Genomic DNA, 26,879 nt, shown 5'->3' with positions numbered 1-26,879 from the left:
AGGGTACATTCATCTGATTTTATTATGATTTACAAAAACAAATCATTTAACTTAAAATAAGTTAAAATAAGTCACCTTGAACTGAAAGTGACTGAATGTGTGTGGACGGGAGAGATTAAAAAAAGAAAGAGAGAGATTGTGTTATTGTGTGGTGTTTGTAAAGAAGTCCAAACATGCAGGGTTTCCTCTATGACAAAAGTTGCAAGGATGACACAAGATGTAAAAAAAAAATCATATCAAATGTCGCCAAAGACATTCACATTTTTCAGTTTGTTCATGAAAAAAAATAATACTGTGCAAATTAATATAGAGGAGAGAAACCTACAGTACAGTCAGTGTTTTCCTCGGTAACATATTATTGGATTAGTTGGCTTAACACAAAATGATGCAATTTTATTTGTTTTTCAATAAATATAACAGGTCCAAGTCATATTTCACCAAAATCAAGCCCAACAAAAAATATTTTTGGCATAAAGAAAATGAAGCCTATTTAGAGCGCTTTGTTTGACAACTAAGCACATTTTTAATTGTAACACAAATACAAATCGAATTACCATAATGCATTTAGCTTTTAAGTTTCCCTTTGTTCTCAATGGCGATACGTTACTGTGATACAGTACTTTATATTGTACAACAGTAGAAATAGAAAACTGTAATACAATTGTATTTATTTAAGCATAAATTAAAGAAATAGTTCACCCAAAAATGACAACTCTTTCATTTTCTCACCCTCATGCCATCCCAGGTGTATGACTTTCTTCCATTCTGCTAAATATAAAGATATCAGCTCTGTAGCTCCATAAAATGCTAAAAATTTGAAGCGCTAAAAAGGACACAAAGGCTGCATAAAAGTGATCCATAAGACTCCAGTGTTTAAATCGATATCTTCAGAAGCGATAGGATAGGTGTGGCAGAGAACCAGATCAATATGCAAGTCCTTTTGAACTGCCCTGGTGGCGATATGCATGGAGAACGCGAATCGGCAAAAACAAAAAAATTAAAAGATGTTAGAATTAGAAGAAAGAAGTTAAAGTGAAGATTGAACGTAAAAAGGGAACAATTGATTTGTTTCTCACCCACTTACCTAGCTTCTGAAGATATGTTTTTAACAACTGGACCCATACGATTACTTTTATGCTACCTTTATGTGCTTTTTGGAGCTTCAAAGTTCTGGTAACAATTCACTTGTATTGTGAGGAATTACAGAGATTTGTGTGAACTATCCCTTTAACGGCGTCCCTTTTTAAATATCGAACTATCCCTTTAACGATTCATTTACGGTTATGGAATTTGTAAATTTGTGTAAATGTGCTACATTGTCATAAAAAAAAAATCAATCTTAAATGTTCTTAAAAATTGCCTTCATTTTCTTCAAGCTGAATATAAATTTGTATTCCTTCCTTTTGATTTTGGGGTGAAATTTGACCCGTTCTTGACAAGTTTTGTGAATTCGCTCATATGCAGGTTCACATTAGCCACTTTTATATGTCAAATAAAAATCAAATGATAAAAAGAAAAGGTTCTTTTATTAATGCGCCCCTCTTCTGAGAGACACAAAGTCTGCTTGTAAAATGCAGTTCAATTCCGCGAGTCTTCGTATCTGGCACTGTCATCCGCATCACGCAACCTCCTCTTCGTCTCTTTTCCTGTGCGTTCTGCTGATTAAAACCACATCACGCGGACAGGCGCTGCCGTCCGCCAGCTGAATTCTTGAGGAATGATCGTTCTTGAGTTCAACAGTTTTTAAAAAAGAAACAAAATGCTGTTAGAAGGAATATAAGAGTGTATTTGCTCTTCTGGGTTTTGGTTGTCCTCTGTTTCCGCCGTTCCAGGGCTTGTCAAATGCATGTTAGTGATGTTCGGGTTCAGAGGTTTTCTGCAACCCTGGTTCCACACGTTCTCAGTTCAGTGCCGCTCGGCCTCGTTATCAGTGGAAGGTAAAGGTGTGGTTTGTTGGCCAGACCAGCACTATTGAGCTGAGATGATGTTGTGCTCATGTGATCCGGATGTGCGCTGAGGTCTTACGAGTTGTTGGTGGCGTTCTCATTGTTTGGAGAGCTGGAGGAGGACGAAGAGGAGGACGAGGGGGAGAAATTCATCCCTGATAGGCCGGGTGGATCCGTGGCTGTGTTCTGCCCACTCAAACTCTTCCTGCACACTGGACACGTGTCATGCTGGGAATTGGAGAAACACACAAACACACACACACGTTATTTGCATCTGTAGACTTAAGTTATATCCAAAAGTCTGAGATTTTAACACAAACATATAAATAAATGTAACGATGCAAAATTAAGTAACAGGTTTCCTCTTGTTATTGTTCTTTCCATTGTGTAAACAAACACATAATTAAAAAAGCTTAAGTGCCCGAGCTTGACCAAAGCATATTTCTGAAAGTATACTTCCCAATACAACACAAACATATTCATTTTGTCTGAAAAGTTCTGCATAACAGGATTGACCCAAGCGCGCCACTTCTCAGGCGTCCGCAGAATTCAATTTGCAATGTTAACTAATGAAAATGTCACAACTACAAATTGATCAGGACCTTGTTGGAATGACTCATTAAGCACAAAATAATGATGTCAGACGTTTGCACACATCCAATGCAACGGAGTTAAACGATTAAGAGTGGAGGAATGAAATAAAAGAGAATCTAGAAGTTGCACCTGCTCGAGCCAGGGAACTATACAGTCGTTGTGAAAGAGATGATTGCAGGGAAGCTGTCTAACGTTCTCTCCTGTGCTGTAGTCTTCTTTACAAACAGGACACTCCAGACCGGCACCTGAATGACAAACAAACATGTTACATATCACAATCAAACTCATAATGGTTCATCACTGTATTACAAAAAGCAGGAGCACAATATTGATGGTGAGTGCAAACCGGGTTAGCGATGTATGTATCAATATAGAAACGGATTTAGATTGACGCTTATTATTTTATGTTTTTAGATGCAATCTGCTGACATTGTGTGGGCCAGGTTATGGCCAATAAACATAATGATAGCAGATATTATAAATCTATACTTTTCCACCTTTTTTTGATAATAAAAGAAACAACAAACGTAATAAAGTAATATCAGGCATCAGTGGTGGCTCAGCGGTTGCGGCTCTGGGTTACTGACCAGAAGACACCACTATATGGCCCTTGTATGGGCCCTTGACCCTATCAAGGGGCGCCGTATCATGGCTGACCCTGCACTCTGACCCCAGCTTAGCTGGGATATGTGGAAAAAAAAAAATCACTGTGTGTGTGTGTGTGTGTGTGTGTGTGTGTGTGTATATATATATATATGCAAAAACATATGTATAATTATTTTTATTATAAAAATAAATATCATTATTATCATAAACAACAGTGTAAATGTAATGTTGACCGATACTACAGATGCCCAAAATGAGATATATTTAATTTTGACATATTTTAATATTATTTTTCATGTCATTCTACCTCTGTGCAAAATTTAATTACGTTTTTAAAGCCTTTTATAATATAGTTGCTTATTTTATTATATGATTCAAAGTTTAAAATAACTTTTAAATGTGTATTTAAGGGATAGTTCACCCAAAAATGCTAAATCTCTCATCATTTACTTACCCTCATACCTCACGAAGATTTTTAGAAGAATATCTCAGCTCTGTAGGTCCATACAATGCATGTGAATGGTGGCCAGAACTTTGAAGCTCAAAAAAGCACATAAAAGGCAGCATAAAAGTAACCCATAAAACTCCAGTGGTTTAATCCATGACTTCAGAAGTGATATGATAGATGTGGGTGAGAAACATCAATATTTAAGTAATTATTTTTTTACCATAAATCTCCACTTGCACTTTCACTTTCAGAATGTGAAAATGAAAGTTGAGTTTTATGGATTACGTTTATGCTGCATTTATGTGATTTTTTGATCTTCAAAAGGTCTGGCCACCATCCATATGCATTGTATGTAACTTGAGTAGAGATATTCTTTTAAAAATCTTTGTTTGTGTTTTTATTTGCAGAAGAAAGTAAATCATTCACATCTGGGATGGCATAAGAGAGTAAATGATGAGAGAATTTTCATTTTTGGGTGATCTAATCCTTTAAGCACACATACACCTTCAGAAGTATGACAATTACTCATCAGCCAAATTTCATAATAGTGGCGGCCCCATGTATAAATGTTAAATAACTTTCCAACCTGGCTGATAATAATAAAAAAAAAAGGCTTACACCTTCTGATGCCAGTTAAGCAATCTCACATAAGAAAGAGTGCTATTATGTGCTAAAGATCATAAAATAGATGCGATGTATGGAAATAACTGTTGTATATTTAACTGAACTATTAAAAGAGTACTAATCAATCTACAAAAGTGCACTAAAATAGTATCATATAGGGTTTAGCACTGTAAACTTGTTTATTATACCATACACTGCCATCTTTTATGTTATAGGCATACATAAACATGTATTCTGCAGGTCAGGATATGCTGCAGTACTCCGAGAGATCTGTTTGGTCTTATGTGTTCTTACCCACGTGCTCATCTGTGATCTGTACTGTGGGGAGAGTCTTTATCTTCTCTTTGTCTGCTGGAGGGGGACCCGTATTTTCAAACTGATTTAATAACTACAGGAACAGAGAAAACAAGTAATAATGATCAGTGAAATTTTCCATCAAACAAATGATTGAATGTCCTCAAAGCAGATGGTTTATGGCTGGTGTATTGATGTGGCCACATATGTGTGTGTGTGTGTGTGTGTAAGCTATTTTACAACCACGTCAAATGTGACTCATCTAATCTGACTTTAGAGGCAGGACTATTAGTATTGTAACTGTAATATTGTTACTTTTATAACATTTCTTAAAGGTGCAGTATGTAAGATTCAGAAACCCTTGTTATTAGTGACACCTGTGGCCGTTAAGTGAACTGCAGTCTGCTACCTGTTGCTCGCGCTCATGCACACACTCTATAGGGACACGAGCGAGCGAGCATCAGCCAAAACAATGACGTAACGTACAAAGCGACTGAACGTGACTCACCGGCATCATGCTGACAGATGAGGTAGCATAATTAAAATAATTAACATTTTTTAAAGGTGCAGTATGTAAGATTCAGAAACCCTTGTTATTAGTGACACCTGTGGCCATTAAGTGAACTGCAGTCAGCTACCTGTTGCATGCACACACTCTATAGGGACACGAGCGAGCATCGGCCAAAACAATGACGTAACGTACAAAGCGACTGAACGTGACTCACCGGCATCATGCTGACAGATGAGGTAGCATAATTAAAATAATTAACATTTTTTAAAGGTGCAGTATGTAAGATTCAGAAACCCTTGTTATTAGTGACACCTGTGGCCGTTAAGTGAACTGCAGTCAGCTACCTGTTGCATGCACACACTCTATAGGGACACGAGCGAGCGAGCATCGGCCAAAACAATGACGTAACGTACAAAGAGACTGAATGTGATTCACCGACATCATGCTGACAGATGTTAGCATAATAACAATCGCACAGTTATGATTGTTTTACCTCAAACTTTGAGACTGTATATTATATAGTCGACACTCCAGTGCTGGAACAGGGCTAACACAAAGTCTGTATATAGGTCTGACTATGCAAGACAGTAGTTTGAAGTTATCACCTTTCTTTGCATGATACATTGATGCATTTATACGATAACCCATGTCGGCGTTAGCATTTCACATGATTTGCAGTTATGCAAGTTTACCTGTCCAATAAGAAGAATGCCAAAAACAAACGAAGGTCCCTCCAGGAATCAAATGCCCTGCCGATGTTCACTCTAGTTTTCGCACGACCACGATCACATTCCCGCTTAGCCAGACGGGATTCAGTAGATAAATGTTTTTTTTTTGGCTTACTCTTGAGTTTGTGTAGGATTCGGGGTTGTGCTGGGAGGACATTTGTTGGATTCCATCTCTAAGATAACGTTACCTAATGTTGCATTTTGTTGTCGCTGTTGAATAGCGGAAGAGAAGCCATTACTGAGGCAAGGCTTTCGGGAGCGCGCATAAATGTCACTTCCTTTGGATTTTCCCAGCAAAAGCGACCCGCTCCCTTCGCATGAAAAGGCAACCTAGGAAGTCGGGGAAGGGCTCATTTTTTAAGTTGCGTTACAAGCCATTCACACAGCGAATATTACATGAAAACGTTTACATATTGCACCTTTAAAACATCAGAGCTTCATACAACCACACTAACATATGAACTATCCACAGCAGCTATTTTTAGATCCTAACCGCAAACCATTCCAGCACTGATGTGTGTCTGCTTAAAGCATCCCAACCCGGAGAAAGACAGCGTGTGGTGTGTACTACCTGTGTTATGATGGCGTCTAATCCATTAGCACCCCATGCATAGTCCATTGGGTTTGAATGCAACATTCCCCTGCAACAGAACAGATACAGTCATCAGCTGTGCTTTCTCATAATCTGAGGAATGCCGTGAAGAGACGAAAATAATCTTATGAGTAACTCACCATGGCCCAATTCCCATGTTTGGCATAGCTGTCGGAGCGATGATTCCATTAACTAACTGCTGAATTATTCTGTGGGGAAAACAACATTTTAATCAGTCACACATTTTAGAGCTGTATTCATTTTTTTATCAGTCTACAATAATTAAAATCTTTTAGATATTAAATACAATAAACAGCCACAGAGTGAAAAATACAACGACCATGATTCAGGTTTTACGGATGTAATTTTGATGCCTGTATACTTCACAGTGCTTTTCACTTTAAAATGTATCGTTAATCACCGTAGCAACTAAAAAAGTCTGCATGATGACTTAAAGTTCATTAAGAGTGACACTTCCTGTAACAACCTGTATTCCATAATGCAGTAACCATGAACTAAACTACATCAAATATGACACCGAACACCGCGATACACATAACTGAAGAATAAGAAGAAATGTAAATATTCCCATAAAATAGAATGAAATGTGATTGGTCACGCAGAGACTCCTGGGAACGCCCGACTATTGTTTTACACCGAAATTTTAAGTTTACCATAAAAAGTAAATGTACCCTCCTGTTAAACATGATACACATTTTTATCATTAATAACACAGAAAAGTCATACTTTACATCTAAAAAAAAAAAAAAATATTTTTTTACAAACTTTCACTTTAAAATTACATGTATTATCTTAAGTATATAAAAAAAATCTAACCTTTCTTTTTTTGTTTTTTATCTGTAAAAGAATGTAAAAATTCAATATCTGCAGGATATTCAATGTCAAATCAACAAAAGTTGAAATTTGATTTTTTTTTTAACACTACTTCTGAAGAAAGAGAAACATAAATGATGATGAAAGCCAAAATATTAAATGCAATGGATACATTTATACATAGTAATCTATTATTTTGAAGAGAGGGGTCAAATGACAATTTTTCACCTTTGATTTGACAGATTAACTATAGGTCAAAAAATAACATTATTTTTGCACAGAGATATGGAGGTCTATTACTAAATTCAGCTGACTTCAGCACCACTTGTTGCATCATATGCCAATGGTGAGTTAAAAAAATGGGGAGGGGGACACCTTTTTTATGTTACAGGAGTGCCTACAAGGACACCAAGTATTAAAGATATCTATATATCCTTATAGGTCCTAGTTCAGAAAAACCTTTCCATTTTGTGTCTTCATTTGTAAGGCTCTATATGATTAAACCCCCAGAGATATGGGGCTCTCAAACGTGGCTCCATGTGGACCATTTTAAATTGTACACACTTTCAATGGCTGAAGACCCAATGTGGTCACATGGTATGAAGCTAGTGTTTCTTGTGCAACAAAGTCCTGAAGTACAAATAATGTTGAAATCAGAAATGCATCTTTATTTATTCACATAAAACAAATGTCCAAAAGTCCAAAAATACACTATTAATAATAATAATAATAATAAGCGACACATGTGGCTTCTCAGCTTTTTCAGTTAATATTTAAATTTTTAATATTTAAAAAACAAAATGACAACAAATCATTTTAAAATATTTAAGGTGTGGCACAATTTCAAGGTCACTAATCAAACAAGCAAATGTGACATGTGACAAACTTTTCACAAACTTGAGAAGTCCATGCCAAATCAAGTGCATGCTGAAAAAAATGTCTGATTATTATAAAATTGTAAACAGTTATGCATATAATATAATTTATAATGGAAACATTATTATTAGGGCTGTCGATTTAACGCGTTAATTCAGTGCGATTAAATTTATTAAAAAAACGTGTTAAACAAAATTAACGCAATTAATCGCAATGCCCACGGACCGTAATAAGGAAGTTTCCTGAGAAATGCAAGCTTGTAGTACCACCTGTTTACTCCAGGAGGCAGTAAGTGAAATTTCAGCTGTGTGAGCAACACACAGTTTATACAGTGAAGAAAACAACAATCAGCAGAACAACACAAACATGCGTTACGTTCTTTGCGTTCAAAACACTTGATGGAGCGCAAATCCGAACTAAGAGACCTCAAGATGTATTCTAAGTATTAAACTATATTTAATTTGACACAGTGACCTAAAAATGGTAACGCACTCGAGACGCTACACAAGCATGTCTGACGCAGGTGTTCACTGACGGGCTCTTAAACAAGCCCTCATAATAAATCTCCAACTGATTGACAAAGTCACTTGTGAAATGGATTGCTGTGAACTGTGTGTCAATGATTGAGTTATGATCAATAATATGGTAATAAACAATACATTGTATTCTAAAGCCGCTTTTTGTATCGTTGTGGCAGGGCGGAGGGCGGGGCCGGGTCGTGATCCTACACACCCGGTCCCGTATTAGGCTAATTATGCCTCTGTGAGGTTTAAAGGCTGACTGCCGAGGGCCGTGCGGGAGAGAGAGATCGTTAGCGGACATGTCCGTCATGTGTGTTTTTGTTGTCTTTTAAGTTTATCATTAAACCATTATTTATATTATCAAGCCAGTTCTCGCCTCCTCCTTTCCATTGAATACGTTACACTGGTGCCGAAACCCGGGAAGGAGGCGGCGAGAACCGGCTTTTCAATATAAATAATAGTTTTAATATGTAGGATCACGAACCGGCCCCGCCCTCCACCCTGCCACAATCGTCTTATTAATGATTAACTCATCTGCCACAAGAATGTAATGCATTTTAATTATCTGAATATTTTTTATATATATATCATTTTTTTATATTTAAAGATAACTATGTATAATTATTTCAGCATTATATATTGAATTATAGTTATATGAGGGGCTTTCTCAGCAAATATTTGTATATGTGATTAATTGCGATTAATTAATTGGGACACCATGTAATTCATTCGATTAAAAATGTAATCAATTGACAGCCCTTATTATTAGTAAATTAAAAAGCACAAAAGAGTACAAGTTTCACGACTGTTCTCAGACCTTTGGACCCCAATGTATTTTTAATATAGACTTCTCCAGGGCTGTAAATCACAATTTAAAAATTCCCCTGATATTTCATGCTTTTCAAAGACTTTGGAAACCCTGAATAGAGAGACCTGTTTTATAATATGAGAAATTTCCTTTGTACAATAGATTCATTCCATCTGTTTTGCATTTTGATTTTGCAAAGTCATTCTGTGCCATCTGCTGTATTCTTACCCCTCTAAGGTTGGCACACCCTCATGCCGTGCCCCTTGTCTTCGGGGAATGTGGCGTCCTCGTGGCTGTCTCGCCCCGTACCGTTGCCGCGAGGCATTCTCCTGTTCTCTGCGGTTCTCTGCGTCACGGTTATCCTCCATGGGCAAACCCGCCCTGAAGTCAAAGCCCTCATCGAAGATCCCCAGAGCAAACTGCCCGTAACCATGTGGGAATGTAAACAAATGCTGGTCCACATTCTGTCGGAGGAGGAAGCAATGCTTTGATGAGCTTTTAACATACAATGGGCTTTATGCACAGGAAGTTCTTAAAGGGACAGGTTACCGAAAACATGAAAATCATTCACTCACTATCACATTGTTCCAAACATGTCTGACTTTCTTCCATGGAACACAAAATAAGATGTTAATAGTTGAAGACCGATATATCGATTTTAAGGTTAATTGGTGCCGATGGTTACTTTTCGGTTATTTGCTAAAAATCTATGCCGATAGTTTTATTTTATTACTTCCAATTTTTTTTTATTCCTAATCAATAAACCTCATCTGGTGACATACAGATATAGATATATAGATATATAGATATATAGATATACACACATACACTCACCTAAAGGATTATTAGGAACACCATACTAATACTGTGTTTGACCCCCTTTCGCCTTCAGAACTGCCTTAATTCTACGTGGCATTGATTCAACAAGGTGCTGAAAGCATTCTTTAGAAATGTTGGCCCATATTGATAGGATAGCATCTTGCAGTTGATGGAGATTTGTGGGATGCACATCCAGGGCACGAAGCTCCCGTTCCACCACATCCCAAAGATGCTCTATTGGGTTGAGATCTGGTGACTGTGGGGGCCATTTTAGTACAGTGAACTCATTGTCATGTTCAAGAAACCAATTTGAAATGATTCGAGCTTTGTGACATGGTGCATTATCCTGCTGGAAGTAGCCATCAGAGGATGGGTACATGGTGGCCATAAAGGGATGGACATGGTCAGAAACAATGCTCAGGTAGGCCGTGGCATTTAAACAATGTCCAATTGGCACTAAGGGGCCTAAAGTGTGCCAAGAAAACATCCCCCACACCATTACACCACCACCACCAGCCTGCACAGTGGTAACAAGGCATGATGGATCCATGTTCTCATTCTGTTTACGCCAAATTCTGACTCTACCATCTGAATGTCTCAACAGAAATCGAGACTCATCAGACGAGGCAACATTTTTCCAGTCTTCAACTGTCAAATTTTGGTGAGCTCTTGCAAATTGTAGCCTCTTATTCCTATTTGTAGTGGAGGTGAGTGGTACCCGGTGGGGTCTTCTGCTGTTGTAGCCCATCCGCCTCAAGGTTGTGCGTGTTGTGGCTTCACAAATGCTTTGCTGCATACCTCGGTTGTAACGAGTGGTTATTTCAGGCAAAGTTGCTCTTCTATCAGCTTGAATCAGTCGGCCCATTCTCCTCTGACCTCTAGCATCAACAAGGCATTTTCAGCCCACAGGACTGCCGCATACTGGATGTTTTTCCTTTTCACACCATTCTTTGTAAACCCTAGAAATGGTTGTGCGTGAAAATCCCAGTAACTGAGCAGATTGTGAAATACTCAGACCGGCCCGTCTGGCACCAACAACCATGCCACACTCAAAATTGCTTAAAATCACCTTTCTTTCCCATTCTGACATTCAGTTCGGAGTTCAGGAGATTGTCTTGACCAGGACCACACCCCTAAATGCATTGAAGCAACTGCCATGTGATTGGTTGATTAGATAATTGCATTAATGAGAAATTGAACAGGTGTTCCTAATAATCCTTTAGGTGAGTGTATATATATATAAACAATTCATCTGTTGAAAATATAGGCTATGAAAAGCTTAATTTGGTAAATAGTTGCACACAGAGCATTGTAACGTGGCCAAGTCTTCATTACAAAATAAAAGTCCCTGGTTTATTTCAGGCATGTTAATAGTTAAAAGTCCTGCATTATACACCAAATTTCAGTTTGTCTGGTTATTATTGGGATTTTGGTTGCACAATAAACTGCTTTTGGTATTTTATTCACGAAAATGTTAAAAGTCACTCTGTATAAGAACATCTACTAAATGCATTTTTGAAAATGTAAGTGCATTTATTTTGGCCAAAAACAGTGTTTTTTTTAAAGCAGTGTAGGGCACAAATCTCAACTTCTAAACATGCATTAACCAATATTTACACTCAGCTTTTCAACTTTGTTATAAACAGTATAGAATACATGGTACATTCATAATAGTACTAGGGTTGGGCGATGTCCCCTAAATTGGCAGTTGACGATGTTGACAGTAAAACATCGCGATGGACGATAACATCGTCGGTGGGGTGGGGCGTTATATAATTTCCAAAAATGATATGACAAATTATAATTTCGTTATTTTACTAACCCAACTAATGACTCGTCGGCGCTTTATCAGTAGGTTGCACGACAGGTGAAGCATTTTTTTTTTAGCTTTCAATTAAGAGTTGTGCACTTTTTATTTTAATCTCTTTACATAAAAACTATTTTCCACTTAAAAACTATAATTTCGTTATTTTACTATCCCAACTGACTCATCCGCGCTTTCCAATAGGTTGCACGTAAGGGGGAAAAATATTTCTTCCACTTAAGAAGAGTTGTGCACTTTTAAGCACTTTTTATTTTAATATATCTTTTTCTACTGAAAAACTATTATTTCGTTATTTTACTAGCCCAACTAATTAGTAGCCTACTCATCCGGGCTTTTTAATATATTGCGCCTAAGAAAAAAAAGTCGTCTTTGGGCAGCCTTCTTGCGAAGAGAGCAGCCACAGCCACGCTCACTGATGAGCAAAAGGTCGAGGCAGAAATGACCATGTACCTGCAGGAAATGGCCATTGATGGGGAAGAGGACCCGCTGACTTGGTGGAAAACGAACGACAAAAGGTTTCCGTTCATGGCAAGATTAGCACGGAAATATCTGTGCATATGTGCTACCAGTACTCCATCAGAGCGGGTCTTCAGCACAGCTTATTAAAACCAGATAAAGTGAATATGTTGGTATTTCTGGCCAGAAACATCGAAATTTAAACATGGTCTATGGTGAAAGATATTAGACTTCTTTACGCATTTTTTCGCCATCCGTTGCGGAGCTATTTGATTTTGCACATTATTTTTTAAACGTTCATTTGTGTAGTTCATATGACCACTTTACAATATTTCAATAACATCATTTATTTTGTAGCCTGTGCTGAAGTTAATTGGGCTGCTAATTATAAGTGAAATGTTAATGCCGAGTTTCGGTCTGAGTGTTGTTTCCGTTTTCTTGTTTTATTTGTTGTTCTTCTATGTTTTAATAAATGTGTGTTATTCATATTCACCTGGTTTCTTTCATTTGATTTGACATTATGGATTTATGGCCAAGGAAATCTTTCTTTAAAAGTATTAACCAGACAAAAGTTATTTGACGTTCGCTGGTCTGGGTTTATCTTAAACTGCCGCTTCAGTGTATACAAGAGCTATGTGACAATGAGCAAGATTTTCTGAGACACTACAACTACTAATAATTCATTAATAAAGGCTATTTTCTTGTAGCCTACAACATAAAATATTTTAATCTAAATGTACAGTGTAAGACATGTAAAAAAAGACAAGAAGCTAACAATGTCAAGATCAATATTTGTGTAGCCTGCCTGACACGGTATTTTCACAGACTAACACGTCACATCTCTGGCATATACTACAGTATTTAAAATAGCATATATGCATTAGTTATATTCTCAATTTAATTTACAGAGCAATCCCTGCAAAGTTTTTAGGTTAACTATAGAAGAGACTAGGATTAGTGAGTCACACTAGCAAGACTCGCAAAAGGGGGCGTGGCATCACGATGGTGGCTCTACATCGTGATGTTGGTCAGCCATCACGATGGACGATGATATCGTCCATCAGCACAACCCTAAATAGTACATGGTTTCAATGTCCATAAAATATATACCCCGAGTATACTATAAGTCATTTTTTCATAAAAGCATCTGCTAAAAGCCTGTATGTATATAAATAAAAAAAAATTACACAATAATTCTAAATGGATAGTTCCTAAAAATGGCATTCTTGAAAATGCCATGTGTACCCTCATTCAGGTATGTTGATTAACCCAGTGTTTCCAATTCTACGGCACACCACTATCCCACATAAGCTAACCATCCTCAATATTTGTCTTTTCAAGAACTTGTTTTCTGTATGTCTTAGTAGCATGTTTACTTGTAATGTTTGAAATTCAGCTATGCAAAAAAAACAAGTCACATACAGTGCTTGCGTTAGTCCATCATTTTGATGGACAGGGTCGTAAATATTCCGTCATAATCTATTATTAACCGTCATTTTAATTTTCATATTTTATAATAATAAGACATTTAATAGCTTTTATTTTCATTCACATTTTTAATCATGAAAATCATACGATTAAAATAAACTCAATCGACAACTTACACCTGCCGCCTGGTCCGCAACGACTTAAACTGGGTGCTCGTCTGTGAGTAATCAAACGCATCAAGGGAGACTGATGCTGAGGCCATTACATTTTGCATCTTTGCCTCGGACAGACGACTTCTCGTTTTAATTTGGTTCTGGAGGCTCAACCCAGCGTCAAGCGCCGCATCGCCCTCCACATGTCAAGCATTGGAGAAAGCGTCACAGAGGGGCGATTTTAAAAAAGCGGGAGGTGCGCACAATAAACATTGAAAACATGTATTTGGACGAGAGAAAAAAAGCTTGCAGTTGCTTTGATTGCAGAAAGTAATAAAAGGACTCGTTTATGTTTAGGTCGAAGCGTTTTCTTGGTGAATTTAATTGAGATCAATAACTGCGGTCTCTGATATTTGTAAACAATAAGATAATATTTAATTACCTTTAAATATGACATTCAATGTCTCTTCACAAATTTGGACCGTTTTTAAATATTTCTTACTGCTTAGTTCTCTCAAAGACTTTAATGGTGAAGCAAAAATGTGTGTCTGGAAAAACACTAAGTGTAAAGTGACATCACTTCATAGACATAGTGAGTCATGTGATGACCATTAATGCATATAAATATCAGTAACTTTCAATCATTGCTCTTCACAATCACAAAAGTAACCGATTATGGTTTCAAAATGGTAGGTAATATCACTCCATAAGGTGAGGAGTTTGTATCCCTGAAATTATGAAAAAAAAATGTCATGCATTTATTTATTTTGTGGAATTTGACAATTTTTCACGGCACACTAGTGGTTGGGAAACACTGGATTAACCACCCTTAACACAGTTTTAATAATCGCCTGCCCTAAAACACAGTAACAATGTTGCTTGTAAAGATATCAGAGACCACTCACCTCAAATGCGGGACGGTTCTGATCATTAGAGGCTGTAGATGTGGACCCGTTCTCTGCTCTGGGGAAACAAACACACCAGTGCAACTGCTTACAAGACTGGAATATTCTTGGAAAAGTTAGGTTTACTGGGTAAAAAATAAAAGGTGTCCATTTATTTGCAGTTTTGTGAACATCATAGTCCTACCAAAAGATTCCTTAAGCCCAAAGTATATTTCGATTTTGACGCGTACACTCAGCATCTGTGTACAGTCGAACGCAAGCCTGTCAAAGTACACACTATATGTCTGCTCGCATACACAGGCTACACACACACACTCTTGTAGCTTGCAGGCTAGCCCGTTTATTCAAGTGCAAAAAGGGCAACGGATTTTATTCACAATGGAAGTGAAAGATTTAACGCTAGCAAAGTTGACATTACATTTGCTAAAACTCCTAACGTTGGTTAGCTAGCTACCATGGTCATCATCAGCTATAACATGTAAAAACTCCAACTCATATGGGCGAGTACTCCGTTAAATCAGTCCTTATCTCTGCCGCCCATCTATTTTGATGCTCACTGTATTTCTCCGTTAGTCAACTGTCGTTGAAATAACCGCGTCATGTTGCGGGCCAGGGGAGAGAGGCAACGCGTGCGGAGCGCGAAAGGGCTTAAATGAAGCATGCTCTGTGCTAGAGAAACATATTTAAAGATATAGTGCTGAAAGATCAGTCTATCTACACCCTGAAATGCTTGCTGTGCACACAGCTCCGTTGTTTTGTCGCGCTGCTAAACTAAAGTGTAGAAATGGTGAGATGGGGCAACCGTTGTCATGTCCCGCGGTCCGGATGGAACAAATCCAGGGTCCGGACCCACTAATTGGTGACCGTTGGCATAGAGTATTGTGATGTTTATTGCAACTTAAGTATCTGCATTCTTACCTTTGAAAACAGCTCGTCCTCTCGTGATGCATCTTTCTCTCGCTGCTTTCCTCGCCCACGAAAACGGAGTTCAGTTTTGATTGGCCATTTACTTGTGACATAAGCAATCCGATACTACCGTGGGCGGGACATTGAGCCAGAATAAAGCAGTAACCTTTCTGAGAGAGGCGGTGGCATCAGAGCCAACAGAGTGCATTTTAAATGTATCGGCAATCAGATCAGACAAAATAAAGATTCCGATAATTAGAGAAATTATGAATATCGGATCAGATTATCGGCCAAGCCGATAATCGGTCGACCCCTAGTTTAGACCCATAAAGATATCTTTATATGTTCACACATATGCTCTTGATGTGCACATCCACTGTTGTTGTTTTTACCCTAGTCTCCTTATGTTTAGTGGCAATTATCTTCTAGAGCATCTGCGTGACAACAACAGCTCAAATGTGAGTGTTGCCACCTTGTGGACCCGCTAATTAGTGCAAATAACTCAGTGCTTGAGCACAGAGCTTATAAGATTTGTGCCACATGTCCTGTACGTGATGCTCAGCCTTTGCGCCTGAAGTATACTTTGGGCTTTAGTGATTGAGTTTTATCTAGATCTATATTAGCAGGTCAACACTTTACCTTCCCTCTTCAGGTAACTCCTCAATGAAGCCAGACTCACACCGCGGACAGATGTAATCCTGCAACAACAATCACAGCAACATTTTAAAGCCAGATAACCAAAGATATGAAAGCGTACTGCACAGGGTCTTTTCAGCAGACATTGCAGAAAACTGTTCTTTAAAGACTTCACCTCAGTGCACTAAAATACTCATACGGAGAGTTGATCGCAGAGAATTGTACCCTTAGCGGTATGTGTAAAACAAAGCAATAAGCCAAGTCAGGCCGTGTGTTAGTGATTTTGAAACAGTTAGGGAGTGTTGTCACTAGTCCTCAACTTTGAGCACACATTTCAGCACTGTGACCTTTGCAGTGTGTTCATTCATGACCTCATGTTGACCCACAGCATTGTGACTGATTATCTATCCTGTTTGGGTTTTTTCTAGAGTAACAGCAGGATAATAACAGGACTGAATGATGAAGAGACAGCAAAATAACTTGAAAAATCGAATAAGGAAGAACACACGAAGATCCTTTTGGAAAGATCACTGCGTTCATGTTTCCTGAGAACTGTAAATGTGGCAGGATGGAAAACAGACGTGATGTGTTCTTCTGGGTCATAAGTTCAGTCACTGGTAGAAAAGGTGAAATTGAAGGTAGGCAGTTTCAACCAACTACTCTGGAAGAAATGCTTTGAATTTACATGATTTAAAAGGAGCAATATGTAATATATTTACTGTACTAAAGCATAAAATGAACATAATAGGTTAGAGATTTAGGAAACATGCTAAATTGAAATATTGGCTTATCCGAAAGCAATGCTACAGACAGAATATTCTACTTTAAAATGGCCGTTCCGGGACAGAATTTCTGTTGGTGTTTTGGCCTGTGTGATCCCGCCCACTGCCCATTTCCCAATAGTATTTAGACACCCCAGGTTGCCAGATTTGAAACCAGTTAGTGGGCAAACAGCGCATTGCAACCATGGAAGCCAGCCAAGTGTTATAAAAAAATCCACATGAGCTGGTTTATAATTTGCAAACAGTAAAAACTTTGCAAACATATACATTAGCTGATCAACTTACAGTGCAAGGCTCGTCACTTGCCATAGTCAGTTTGCTCATTCCTGTTGCGTGTCCTCAACCTGGCTACCCGTGTGAGCTTCGAGTCAGGGGGGGAGGTGGCGGGGGAGACAACTCTCTCCAATATTTTGAATTTGGAATGCAATACCCATTTTAAACACTTGATGTCAATGTTACATATTGCTCCTTTAATAATCATGTACATCGGTTCCACATGAATAAATTAAGCTGCATCAACATATATATTTTTTGGTTCAGCTCATTAAATCTTTGTTTAAATTATATGAACAAATTATGTTTTCTGACAATGGAATATTTATTTAAAAATGACCCCATAAAGTAGCCTACAATTAGTAATTTCTTCAGTTTTACATAATATTTTTGGCACATTACAGATTTAGCTATGTTGTAATTTGATGCTCGTTAGCAAACGTCTAACTAGCAATAGCACCCATTAGCATGCTATAAGCTTAGTAATTGCTTATTGAGGAAAGCAAAATACAGCAAACACAATAATCATCAACCTAGGCAAAAACTCCACACTTCAATCAGCACAACAGAATTAATTCTGTTAACATTAAACACTATGCAAAGTCCCATGCAAAGCATGTAGGAAACTATAAATCCCCTGCACAAATCCCCTCGCCCATGTTGTTGAACATACTTGATTGGTTCACATTCACCCTACATAATGTAATCTAATAGAGTGCACATTTAAATCAATTACACTCCATACCGCATAATGACAAAGCAAAAAACTGATTTTTGATAACTTAATGTATTAAAAAGAAAAAACTGAAATATCACATTGACATATGTAATCAGACCCTTTGATATGACACTTAAAATTTTGCTCAGATGCACCCCATTTCATTGTATCATCTAAGAGATGTTTCTACACTTTGGTTGGAGACCACCTGTGGCAAATGCAATTGATTGGACGTGATTTGGAAAGGCACACACCTGTCTAAGCTCTCACAGCTGAAAATGCATATCAGAGCAAAAACCAAGCCATGAGGTCAAAGGATTAGACTACAGAGCTCAGAGACAAGATTGTGTTGAGGCACAGATCTGGGGAAGGCTAAAAAATGATTTTGGTTGCGTTGAAGGTTCCCAAGAGCACAGTGGCCTCCATGATCTTTAAATGGAAGTTTGGAACAACCAGGACTATTCCTAGAGCTGGCTGCCCAGCCAAACTGAGCAATCAGAGGAGAAAGGCCTTGGTAAGAGAGGTGACCAAGAACCCGATGGTCACTGTGGTTGCGCTCCAGAGATAATGTGTGGAGATGGAAGAAACTTGCAGAAGGACAATCATCACTGCAACACTCCACAGATCTGGGCTTTCTTGCAGAGTGGCCAGACAAAAGTCTCTCCTCAGTGCAAGACACGTGAAAGCCTTTTTGGAATTTGCAAAAAGGCACCTAAAGGACTCTCAGATTGTGAGAAACAAGATTCTCCGGTCTGATGAAATGAAGATTGAACTGTTTGGCCTCAATTCCAAGCATCATGTCTGGAGGAAACCAGGCACTGCTCATCACATGCACAGTACCATCCCAACAGTGAAGCATGGTGGTGGTAGCATCATGCTGTGGGGGTGTTTTTCAGCAGCAGGAATGAAAGAGTGGCTTAGGGACAACTCTGTGAATGTCCTTGAGTGGCCCAGCCAGCGCCCGGACTTGAACCCAGTCAAACATCTCTGGAGAGACCTGAAAATGACTGTCCACTGATGGTCCCCATCCAACTGAAAATCCCCAAATCCAGGTGTGTAAAGCTTGTCACATCATACCCAAAAAGACTTGAGGCTGTAATCGCTGCCAAAGGTGCTTCAACTAAGTACTGAGTTAGGGGTGTGAATACTTATAAAAAAACTGAAATATCACATTGACATTTCAGTTTTTTTATCTTTAATAAATTTGCAAAGTTATCAAAATCAGTTTTTTGCATTGTCATTATGGGGTATGGACTGTAGATTGATGTGAATTATTTTGATTTTTTTTTATTGATTGTGTCATAAGGATGTAAAATGATAAAAATGTAGGGGTCTGAATAATTTATGAATGCACTGTGTGTGTGTGTGATATATATATGTGGACACCTCATTGATGTAATTCATGAACCTCAGAAAACTTCACTGCAAATCCAGTGTCCTGTGGAGCGCTAATATTACTTCCTCTGAAACACGTATTCAAATCAACATCTCCTCAACAGTTTCCTGTTTTCATATATGCGGATACCGTGTTTAAACAGATGTTAGGGCTGGGTGATATATATTGTGGCGATCATATAACGTAATATTACTATATCGTTTATATCGCAATATGTAAATATACATGTGAGCAGCGTGGGATTATCTAACAGTGGGCAGGTTTTAAGAAATTTTTTCCAGCCGCCAAAGCAAATTCAATTACATTAATCTCGCATTCGGTGCTTCGTAAGCGCCAATTATGCTTCTCATCAGACGCGCGCATCTGTGTTTCATGTGAGCGTTGCATGCACTATCTCTGGAGCATGCAATTGGGCATGAGTCCAGTAGGATTTCCAGTAGAGTGCATAGCTGGATCAATCACACAGAAGAAATTGCTATATTCTACTTAAAACACAATCTTAATTTTTTAAAGATTTTTTTTTTCCTACTAAGTAAATGTTTTTTGTGATATTGAGTAAATATAGTGCAAAATAAAAGTTAATGATTTTATTTAGCGATTTAATTTACTATATAAAATTTTGTGATGTATATTGGCATTATATTAGCCTATTGGCCGCTCTGCTCTCTGGATATCGGCATCTGCCATTAAAAAATATATATCAGTCGACCACTAATCATAACCACAAGTACGTTGTTACACCCAACTAAACTATACGAAAACACATAATTAATATTTGATTAAATTTTAATCAGAGGGCATCATTAGGGCTTTCACGATTACTCAATTATATTTGACTATTAACAAAATTGCTGAATCAACAAATCAAATATACGGCGGAAGTGATGCATTACATGGACGTGGGTGCGAACACATAATGACAAGAGGTGTGAGCTGTGTGCGAGCATTTCACTTTAGATCTGAAAAACAAACCATGACCTAAAAAACATAACATCACATCACTTCAGCAACAGCACTTGAAAAGATTATATCCAGTTTTCACAGACACACTGAACGCAGCAAGGTAAATTCAGACAGCAATTTGCTTTTGGAATTGGTGCTGCCTCCAGATGTGCGAGAAAAGTACAGCTATTTGTTACTGTGCGGGACACAATGAACACAGAAAAAAAAAAAAACACATTGAATGCAATCTAAACCCATGTATCTATACAACTGCTTGCAATATAGACCATTTCCAGGACTGTTCGTTGGTTACGTCATTGTTCCACGAACATTTCTGAGACCATTTATTTAGCAGAGATGGGCCACTTCTATTAAAATGAATAGGAGAAATTGGAACGCACAATGGCAGCCAGCAGTCAATGAATATAGAAAGTCCCACTTTACAGGTAAAATAGCCAATCACCTTTTAGATACAGAAATCACCTGTCAATCAACTCAAGGACATGCATGTGCATTAGCTATAGAAGATGGTAAAAGTTTTATTTTTAGTGTAATCTGAGTTATAGATGCACGATTATATCAGTTATGATGGAACGACACGCACTTCCCTTGCATCATCACACACGGTGACTTTTCCCCGTTTGGCAGCGTGTGATGGGGCTCACCTGAACCCAATGAAGAGCCTCATCACCGCTGCTTTGTTTTGGACATTTTAAGTAAATGCCTCTCCGAGGCCTGACGCCACATACACTGCATCTGCCTCTTGCTCACCCCGCCACACAGTGTTGCCAAGATTTTATGGCTTATTTGAAATATGTTCTTTTATAGTCATCTTGACCAGCTGTTTTGGAGATTTCAGTCTTTCCCCATTCAAGCAGATAGGAGCTCTACTTTTATGACGCTTGTTTACATAGAAAAATAGCTGCCCAAACTGCCCAGTTCTGTTGTGTGAGAATGAATTACCATTTGAATGTAAATACGATCTTTCTCCTTATGTAAATTACATTTTGTGATAATTATGCTTGTAAAACAGATTGCAAAGCCCCACTTTGGATAAATATTTTATAGTTTATGGCCATTATTACAGGTTAAACTCAATGTGGGATTCCAGTGAACTATAATTACTGACTAAAACCACAGGTCTGTAAGCTGTCAGTCAAAGCTCAAAGTGAGTCTGGTTTTAAAGGAATAGTTCACCCAAAAATAAAAATTCTCATGATTTACTCATCCTCATGCCATCCCAGATGTGTAAGACTTTTTCTTCAGCAGAACACAAATTCTTCTATTTTTAGAAGAATATTTCAGCTCTGTTGGTCCATACAAAGCAAGTGAATGGGTGATTTTTTTTTGGAAGCTCCAAAAAGTAAATATAGCCATCATAAAAATAACCCATATGATTCCAGTGGTCTTATTAATGTCTGCGCTGTGTGTTTTGTTCACTTCTGCCCAATTCCAGTGGTGGCTCAGTGGTTAAGGCTCTGGGTTACTGACCAAAAGGTTGGGGGTTCAAGCCCCAGCACTGCCACTGTTGGGCCCTTGACCCTATCTGCTCCAGGGGCACCGTTTCATGGCTGACCCTGCGCTCTGACACCAGCTTAGTTGGGATATGTGAAAACAACTGCATTTCATTGGCTCTGTACCTGTACTTTGCACAATGACAATAAAGTTGAATCTTAATTCCAGCCTTAATAACCAATGATCCTCCACCAGTGCGAGACCCTGTGGCTTGAAGGCCTCTCCAAGTCTTCGTTTAACCATTAGATGACCAGGTGGAGGATCGGTGATGATCTGGGGGTTCATCGGCAAGGCTGGAATCAGGCAGATTCACCTTTGTGAAGGACGCATGAATCAAACCTCATACAAGGTTAACCTGGAATAAAAAATGCTTCCTTTTGCTCTGGCAATGTTCCCCAAATCTGAGGGTTGGTTTTTCCATTTTCCAGCTCCATGCCACACAGACAGGTCAATCAAGGTGTGGATGGATGGAGGACCTACGGATCAAGACTAGTGGTCAACCGATATATCGCCGAGGTCAATAAACTGGCCGATATTCTGAGTTTTTTCATTATCGGCTGATATATTTTCCTGTTTGGACGATTTCTTTCTTGAGGGCGCAGAAAACCGCATGCTTGCATGTGAAGCATCCGAGACATGTAAACGACCAGTCACGGTTCGTTTTGTTGTTACATGCCATCGTGTTACTACAATAATAGACAGGTGTAATCACGGTCTCATTTAAATGGTCCATATATCATGTGTTTGAGCTCACAATGTTAAAGTACTCACCCTTTTCATTCTCCCTCTCTCCTCAACAGTACTCTGTAACTTTTAACTGTCTTGTCTAATGTTAAAAAAGGCAAAGATCAATAAAACTAATATCATATACCATCGACAAATATACGCATATCTTGTTTAAACAGATGTAATAAACTAACCTCACAAAACTTCAGCAGATCCAGAATCCTGTGGAACACTTATAAACCTTCCTCTGAAGCATTTATTCTAACAAGTCTCTCCTCAACAGTTCCCAGTAACATTTCTAATGATAAAAGGCAAATATCAATACGATTTTATTATATACCATCTGCAAATATGCAGATATCTCGTTTAAAAAGATGTAATTCACGAACCTCACAAAAATGCAGCATTTGAAAATACAGGTGCTTTTCAAACTGTTCAGAGATCAGTTTCCTTAAGAGTTCCATTCATTCAAAACAGCTCTCTATTAAGCCATTAACTGATTAGGCAGCAAGGCATCTGCCTTCATTTTCAGATGCAGCCCAATGTAAAAGCACTTCACTTGTGCTGTAAGTAAACGTTTTATTCACTATGACTATGTACAATTTGTTTGATTAGTGTTGACAAAAGTACCACTACTTCGGTACCAAGCCGATACTAAAAATAAAATGCTAAATAAATAACAACACCAACGTTTCTGCATTCGGACTCTATCCGGTGACACACGACAGCTTTAAAATGCTCAGAGGCATATTTTGAATGCATGCTCCGTTACTCCTTACACTGAAATGGATAATTAATCTAATTAAAATTGTGACATGTCCTAGTGTGATTTATTAAACCGCTGAAGGCTGCAATCTTGCTGTGGAAGAGCTGCGTACTCTAAATCCGACCGCTCGTCCACTATAAACTCCACAAACATTGAGAATCATTCATGTTGTACGAGATGACAGAGCAGAGCACTAATCTACTGTGAACCATGCAGCACATGTAAAATATATATTTATATAATTAAAAAAATCACAGCATTTGTGCTTTAATCTCAGCTTTTTAATCATGTTTAACTAGTTAAAGAAAAAAGTAGATCTTGCTAAAAAAAAAATTTTTTTAATTTGGCCACACCTGGACAAGCCAATCTCTTCCATCTTAAATTATGTACATTTTAATATATATGTATATATTATAGATCTGCTTTGGGTGTTTGTTGGCTTCAGATATTGTTTGCACAACTATTTTGTTGTTGTTATTCAATCATAAAACACATAGAAACATAGTCGAATGAAAACAATTAGAAGCCAAATGTGACTTCACCTCAACAACTTTATGCAAACTGAATTAAATAATTGTTCCGATTAATCGGCAATCATTTAAATTACTCAATTACCAAAATAATCGATTGTGACAGCCCAAAGCATCACATCAGTCTGACTTTCTATTATAAACAACATAATAAGGCTAATGCAAACTAACCAGCTAATTTGATGACAACCAGCTACCCAACCATCTAATTCGAACCAAGCGTGTAGCCAGAAAATTACTTTTGGGTGGGCCTCAACAAAAATGGATGGGACAAAATTTCACCCAACACATTTATTTTTCCTTAGAGAAGTGGCACATTAAAACAGTTCTTCCACACGTTCACAAATTAGAATGTATTCATTTTAACAAGTTTATAAATGTATATTTGAAGTCAAAGAATAGTCTCTAATATTCAGGTAGGCCGACCCATTGCTACGCTACTGTTTCAAAATGCTAAACTACTTGAAGAAATCACACATCTAACCCCATAAGAAACGTCAGTAACAACCACACAACCACTTCTAACCATAGAAAATCTCATCAAGTTAAATCTCACAACATATTTATAAATAAGTAAAACTAGACTAATTAAAAATTTACCACTTAATAAAGCAAGGCCTTCTCAACTGACATGAATCACTGATCAGATACTAAAACCTCATGAAACATCAACAATTAACATTATGATCAACTTGAAATAAGAAAGAATTACATTGGTCTGACGTCATGTTATAAACTGTACAATAACAAGTTAATAGAAACTAACCAGCTGATCTCATAACAACCAGCATTGTTTCAATCAACAACACCAAACCATAAACGCCTCACAAACACACGAATCGACAGCAAACAACATCTGATCCACTTTTAACTATAGAAAGTCAACACCTCTTCATATACAGTCATTTTATCATGAATTACTAAAAACTAACAAGCTGATCTCATAACTAGCAGCCTGTTAGCCATCAGCACCGTTGGTACCGGAATAACGCTTGATAAAAGAGCACGTTCGGTCCATTAAACGCACAAATGCCTTTACTTGGCCTTCGAGCGAGTGTAGTGAAGCCCGCGGTGACTTACCGGGAGGCGCGGGCTGATTTCTTCCGAGCAGCGGTGACAGAAGAACCGGTTGGGCCGCGCGGGAGCTTCCGCCATCTTCACTACGGGAGCGACTGACAACGAAAACGAAGCCAAGTACGGCAGCCCGGACGGGACAAACAGTGTAACGCACTGAGCCAAAGTCTCTCAATCAAGTCAGTCCACTTGCGGCCATTTTTGGAATATACATCTTTGGAGGCTATTTCCAGTCATGCCAGTGCAGTTCCTATCTACTTGAATGGGGGAACACCGAAATCTCAGAAAAAGGTTGGTCAAGATTACGATCAAAGAACATATGTCAAATCAGCAAGAAGATCTGACAATATTGGAATCATAAATTGAGCTTCTTTAACTTATATTACGCAACAACAACAAAAAATTCAATTTTCCCGGCTCGTATAGCTAATACGCATGCGCGTTGTTGGGTTGATTGACAGGCGACGTCTGTATCTAAAAGGTGATTGACTCTTTCCACTCTAAAGGCCGGACATCTTTTCCGTTGAGCGCTTAGAGCGTCTTCGCCAGAGATGGGCCACTTCTATTCAAATTAATGGGAGAAATTGGAACGCCTAACGGCAACCAACGGTCAACGGACGTAGAAAGGAAGTCCCACCAGAGCCATCCACCTTTTAGATACAGACATCGCCTGTCAATCAACCCAATAAAAGCACATGCGCATTAGCGATACAAACAGAGAAAATTGCGTTTTTAACGTAAGCTGAGATAAAGAAGCTCAGTTAATGATACCGGTGTTGTCAGATTTGACTGCTGATTTGAAACACGTCATTTGATCGTTATCTTGACCAACCGTTTAGGAGATTTCGGTATTTTCCCATTCAAGTTGATAGGAGCTGCACTGGCATGACTGAAAATAGACTCGCAAGAGCGTTCCAAAGATGGCCGACAGTGGACTGACTTGCTAGAAAGTCTTTGTCCTTGTTTGAGCGTTCGAATTTCTCCCATTCATTTTAATAAAAGTGGCCCATCTCTGCTAAGTATTCTCTGATTCAGCCCGAGTCGGAGCACTTGGATTAAAATGAATGGGAGAAATTGGAACGCCCAATATGGCGATTGTAGAAAAGAAAGTCCCGCCTTACAGATAAACGAGCCAATCACAACTCGAGAATGCGCATTAGCCGGACCAACCTGAGAAAAAGCGTTTTTTGTTTTGTTTTTTTGAAAGAATTGATTAATAAATCTGAAGTAGCACAATTGATGATACCCGTGTTATCAGATTTTACTGCGGATTTGAAATATGTTCTTTGATCGTAATCGTCACCAACCCTTTTGTAAAAAGTGTTCCCAAGACTGCCGCCGAGTGGACTGACATGCATTAAAAGCCTCTAAAGGGCAGTTTGTCAGAGCTCTGTAATTAAGATCTCCCAATGACGGTTACAACGGACACCAAGTTGTAGACCTACAAAACTACCAAAAATAAAACCCAAACTCAAGCATTACCCTATTTATATGCACTGCAGGCCAAACAATTGTTCTATGCAATGCCTTTCCCATCCTGCAGGTGGTGCTATAGCATTTACAATTCAGTAACATTAAGTTTTACATTTCCACTGAGCATCATTGGCAAATTTGTTCTTAAATCTCTTTAAGAAACACAAGCACCCAA

The 26,879-nt window shown here is 38.3% G+C and overlaps 1 protein-coding gene across 1 annotated transcript; it reads right to left on the bottom strand.

The window, feature by feature from the left end:
• Nucleotides 1–25,380, bottom strand: LOC127644532 (E3 ubiquitin-protein ligase RNF126-like). The gene is made up of 9 exons (XM_052127731.1): nucleotides 25,238–25,380; nucleotides 16,513–16,571; nucleotides 14,968–15,025; nucleotides 9,611–9,846; nucleotides 6,484–6,552; nucleotides 6,323–6,392; nucleotides 4,513–4,606; nucleotides 2,670–2,785; nucleotides 1–2,174 (listed from the first exon to the last, which is right to left on the bottom strand). The coding sequence occupies exons 1-9, from the start codon at nucleotides 25,310–25,312 to the stop codon at nucleotides 2,022–2,024; spliced, it is 930 nt and encodes a 309-aa protein (XP_051983691.1). The 5' UTR covers nucleotides 25,313–25,380; the 3' UTR covers nucleotides 1–2,021.
• Between the last annotated feature and the right edge of the window lie 1,499 nt (nucleotides 25,381–26,879).

This window comes from Xyrauchen texanus, chromosome 6 (genome assembly GCF_025860055.1).
Source record: "Xyrauchen texanus isolate HMW12.3.18 chromosome 6, RBS_HiC_50CHRs, whole genome shotgun sequence".
NCBI lineage: Eukaryota > Metazoa > Chordata > Actinopteri > Cypriniformes > Catostomidae > Xyrauchen > Xyrauchen texanus.
This window is presented reverse-complemented; position numbering and strand designations above follow the sequence as displayed.

Excerpts from the sequence above, each read along its gene's own strand:
- LOC127644532 (XM_052127731.1), bottom strand. The coding sequence starts at position 25,312 with ATGGCGGAAGCTCCCGCGCGGCCCAACCGGTTCTTCTGTCACCGCTGC. Across the intron at positions 4,607-6,322 it reads TAGACGCCATCATAACACAG|TTATTAAATCAGTTTGAAAA; the intron begins GTAGTACACACC and ends CTGTTCCTGTAG. Across the intron at positions 2,786-4,512 it reads GATCACAGATGAGCACGTGG|GTGCCGGTCTGGAGTGTCCT; the intron begins GTAAGAACACAT and ends TTTGTCATTCAG.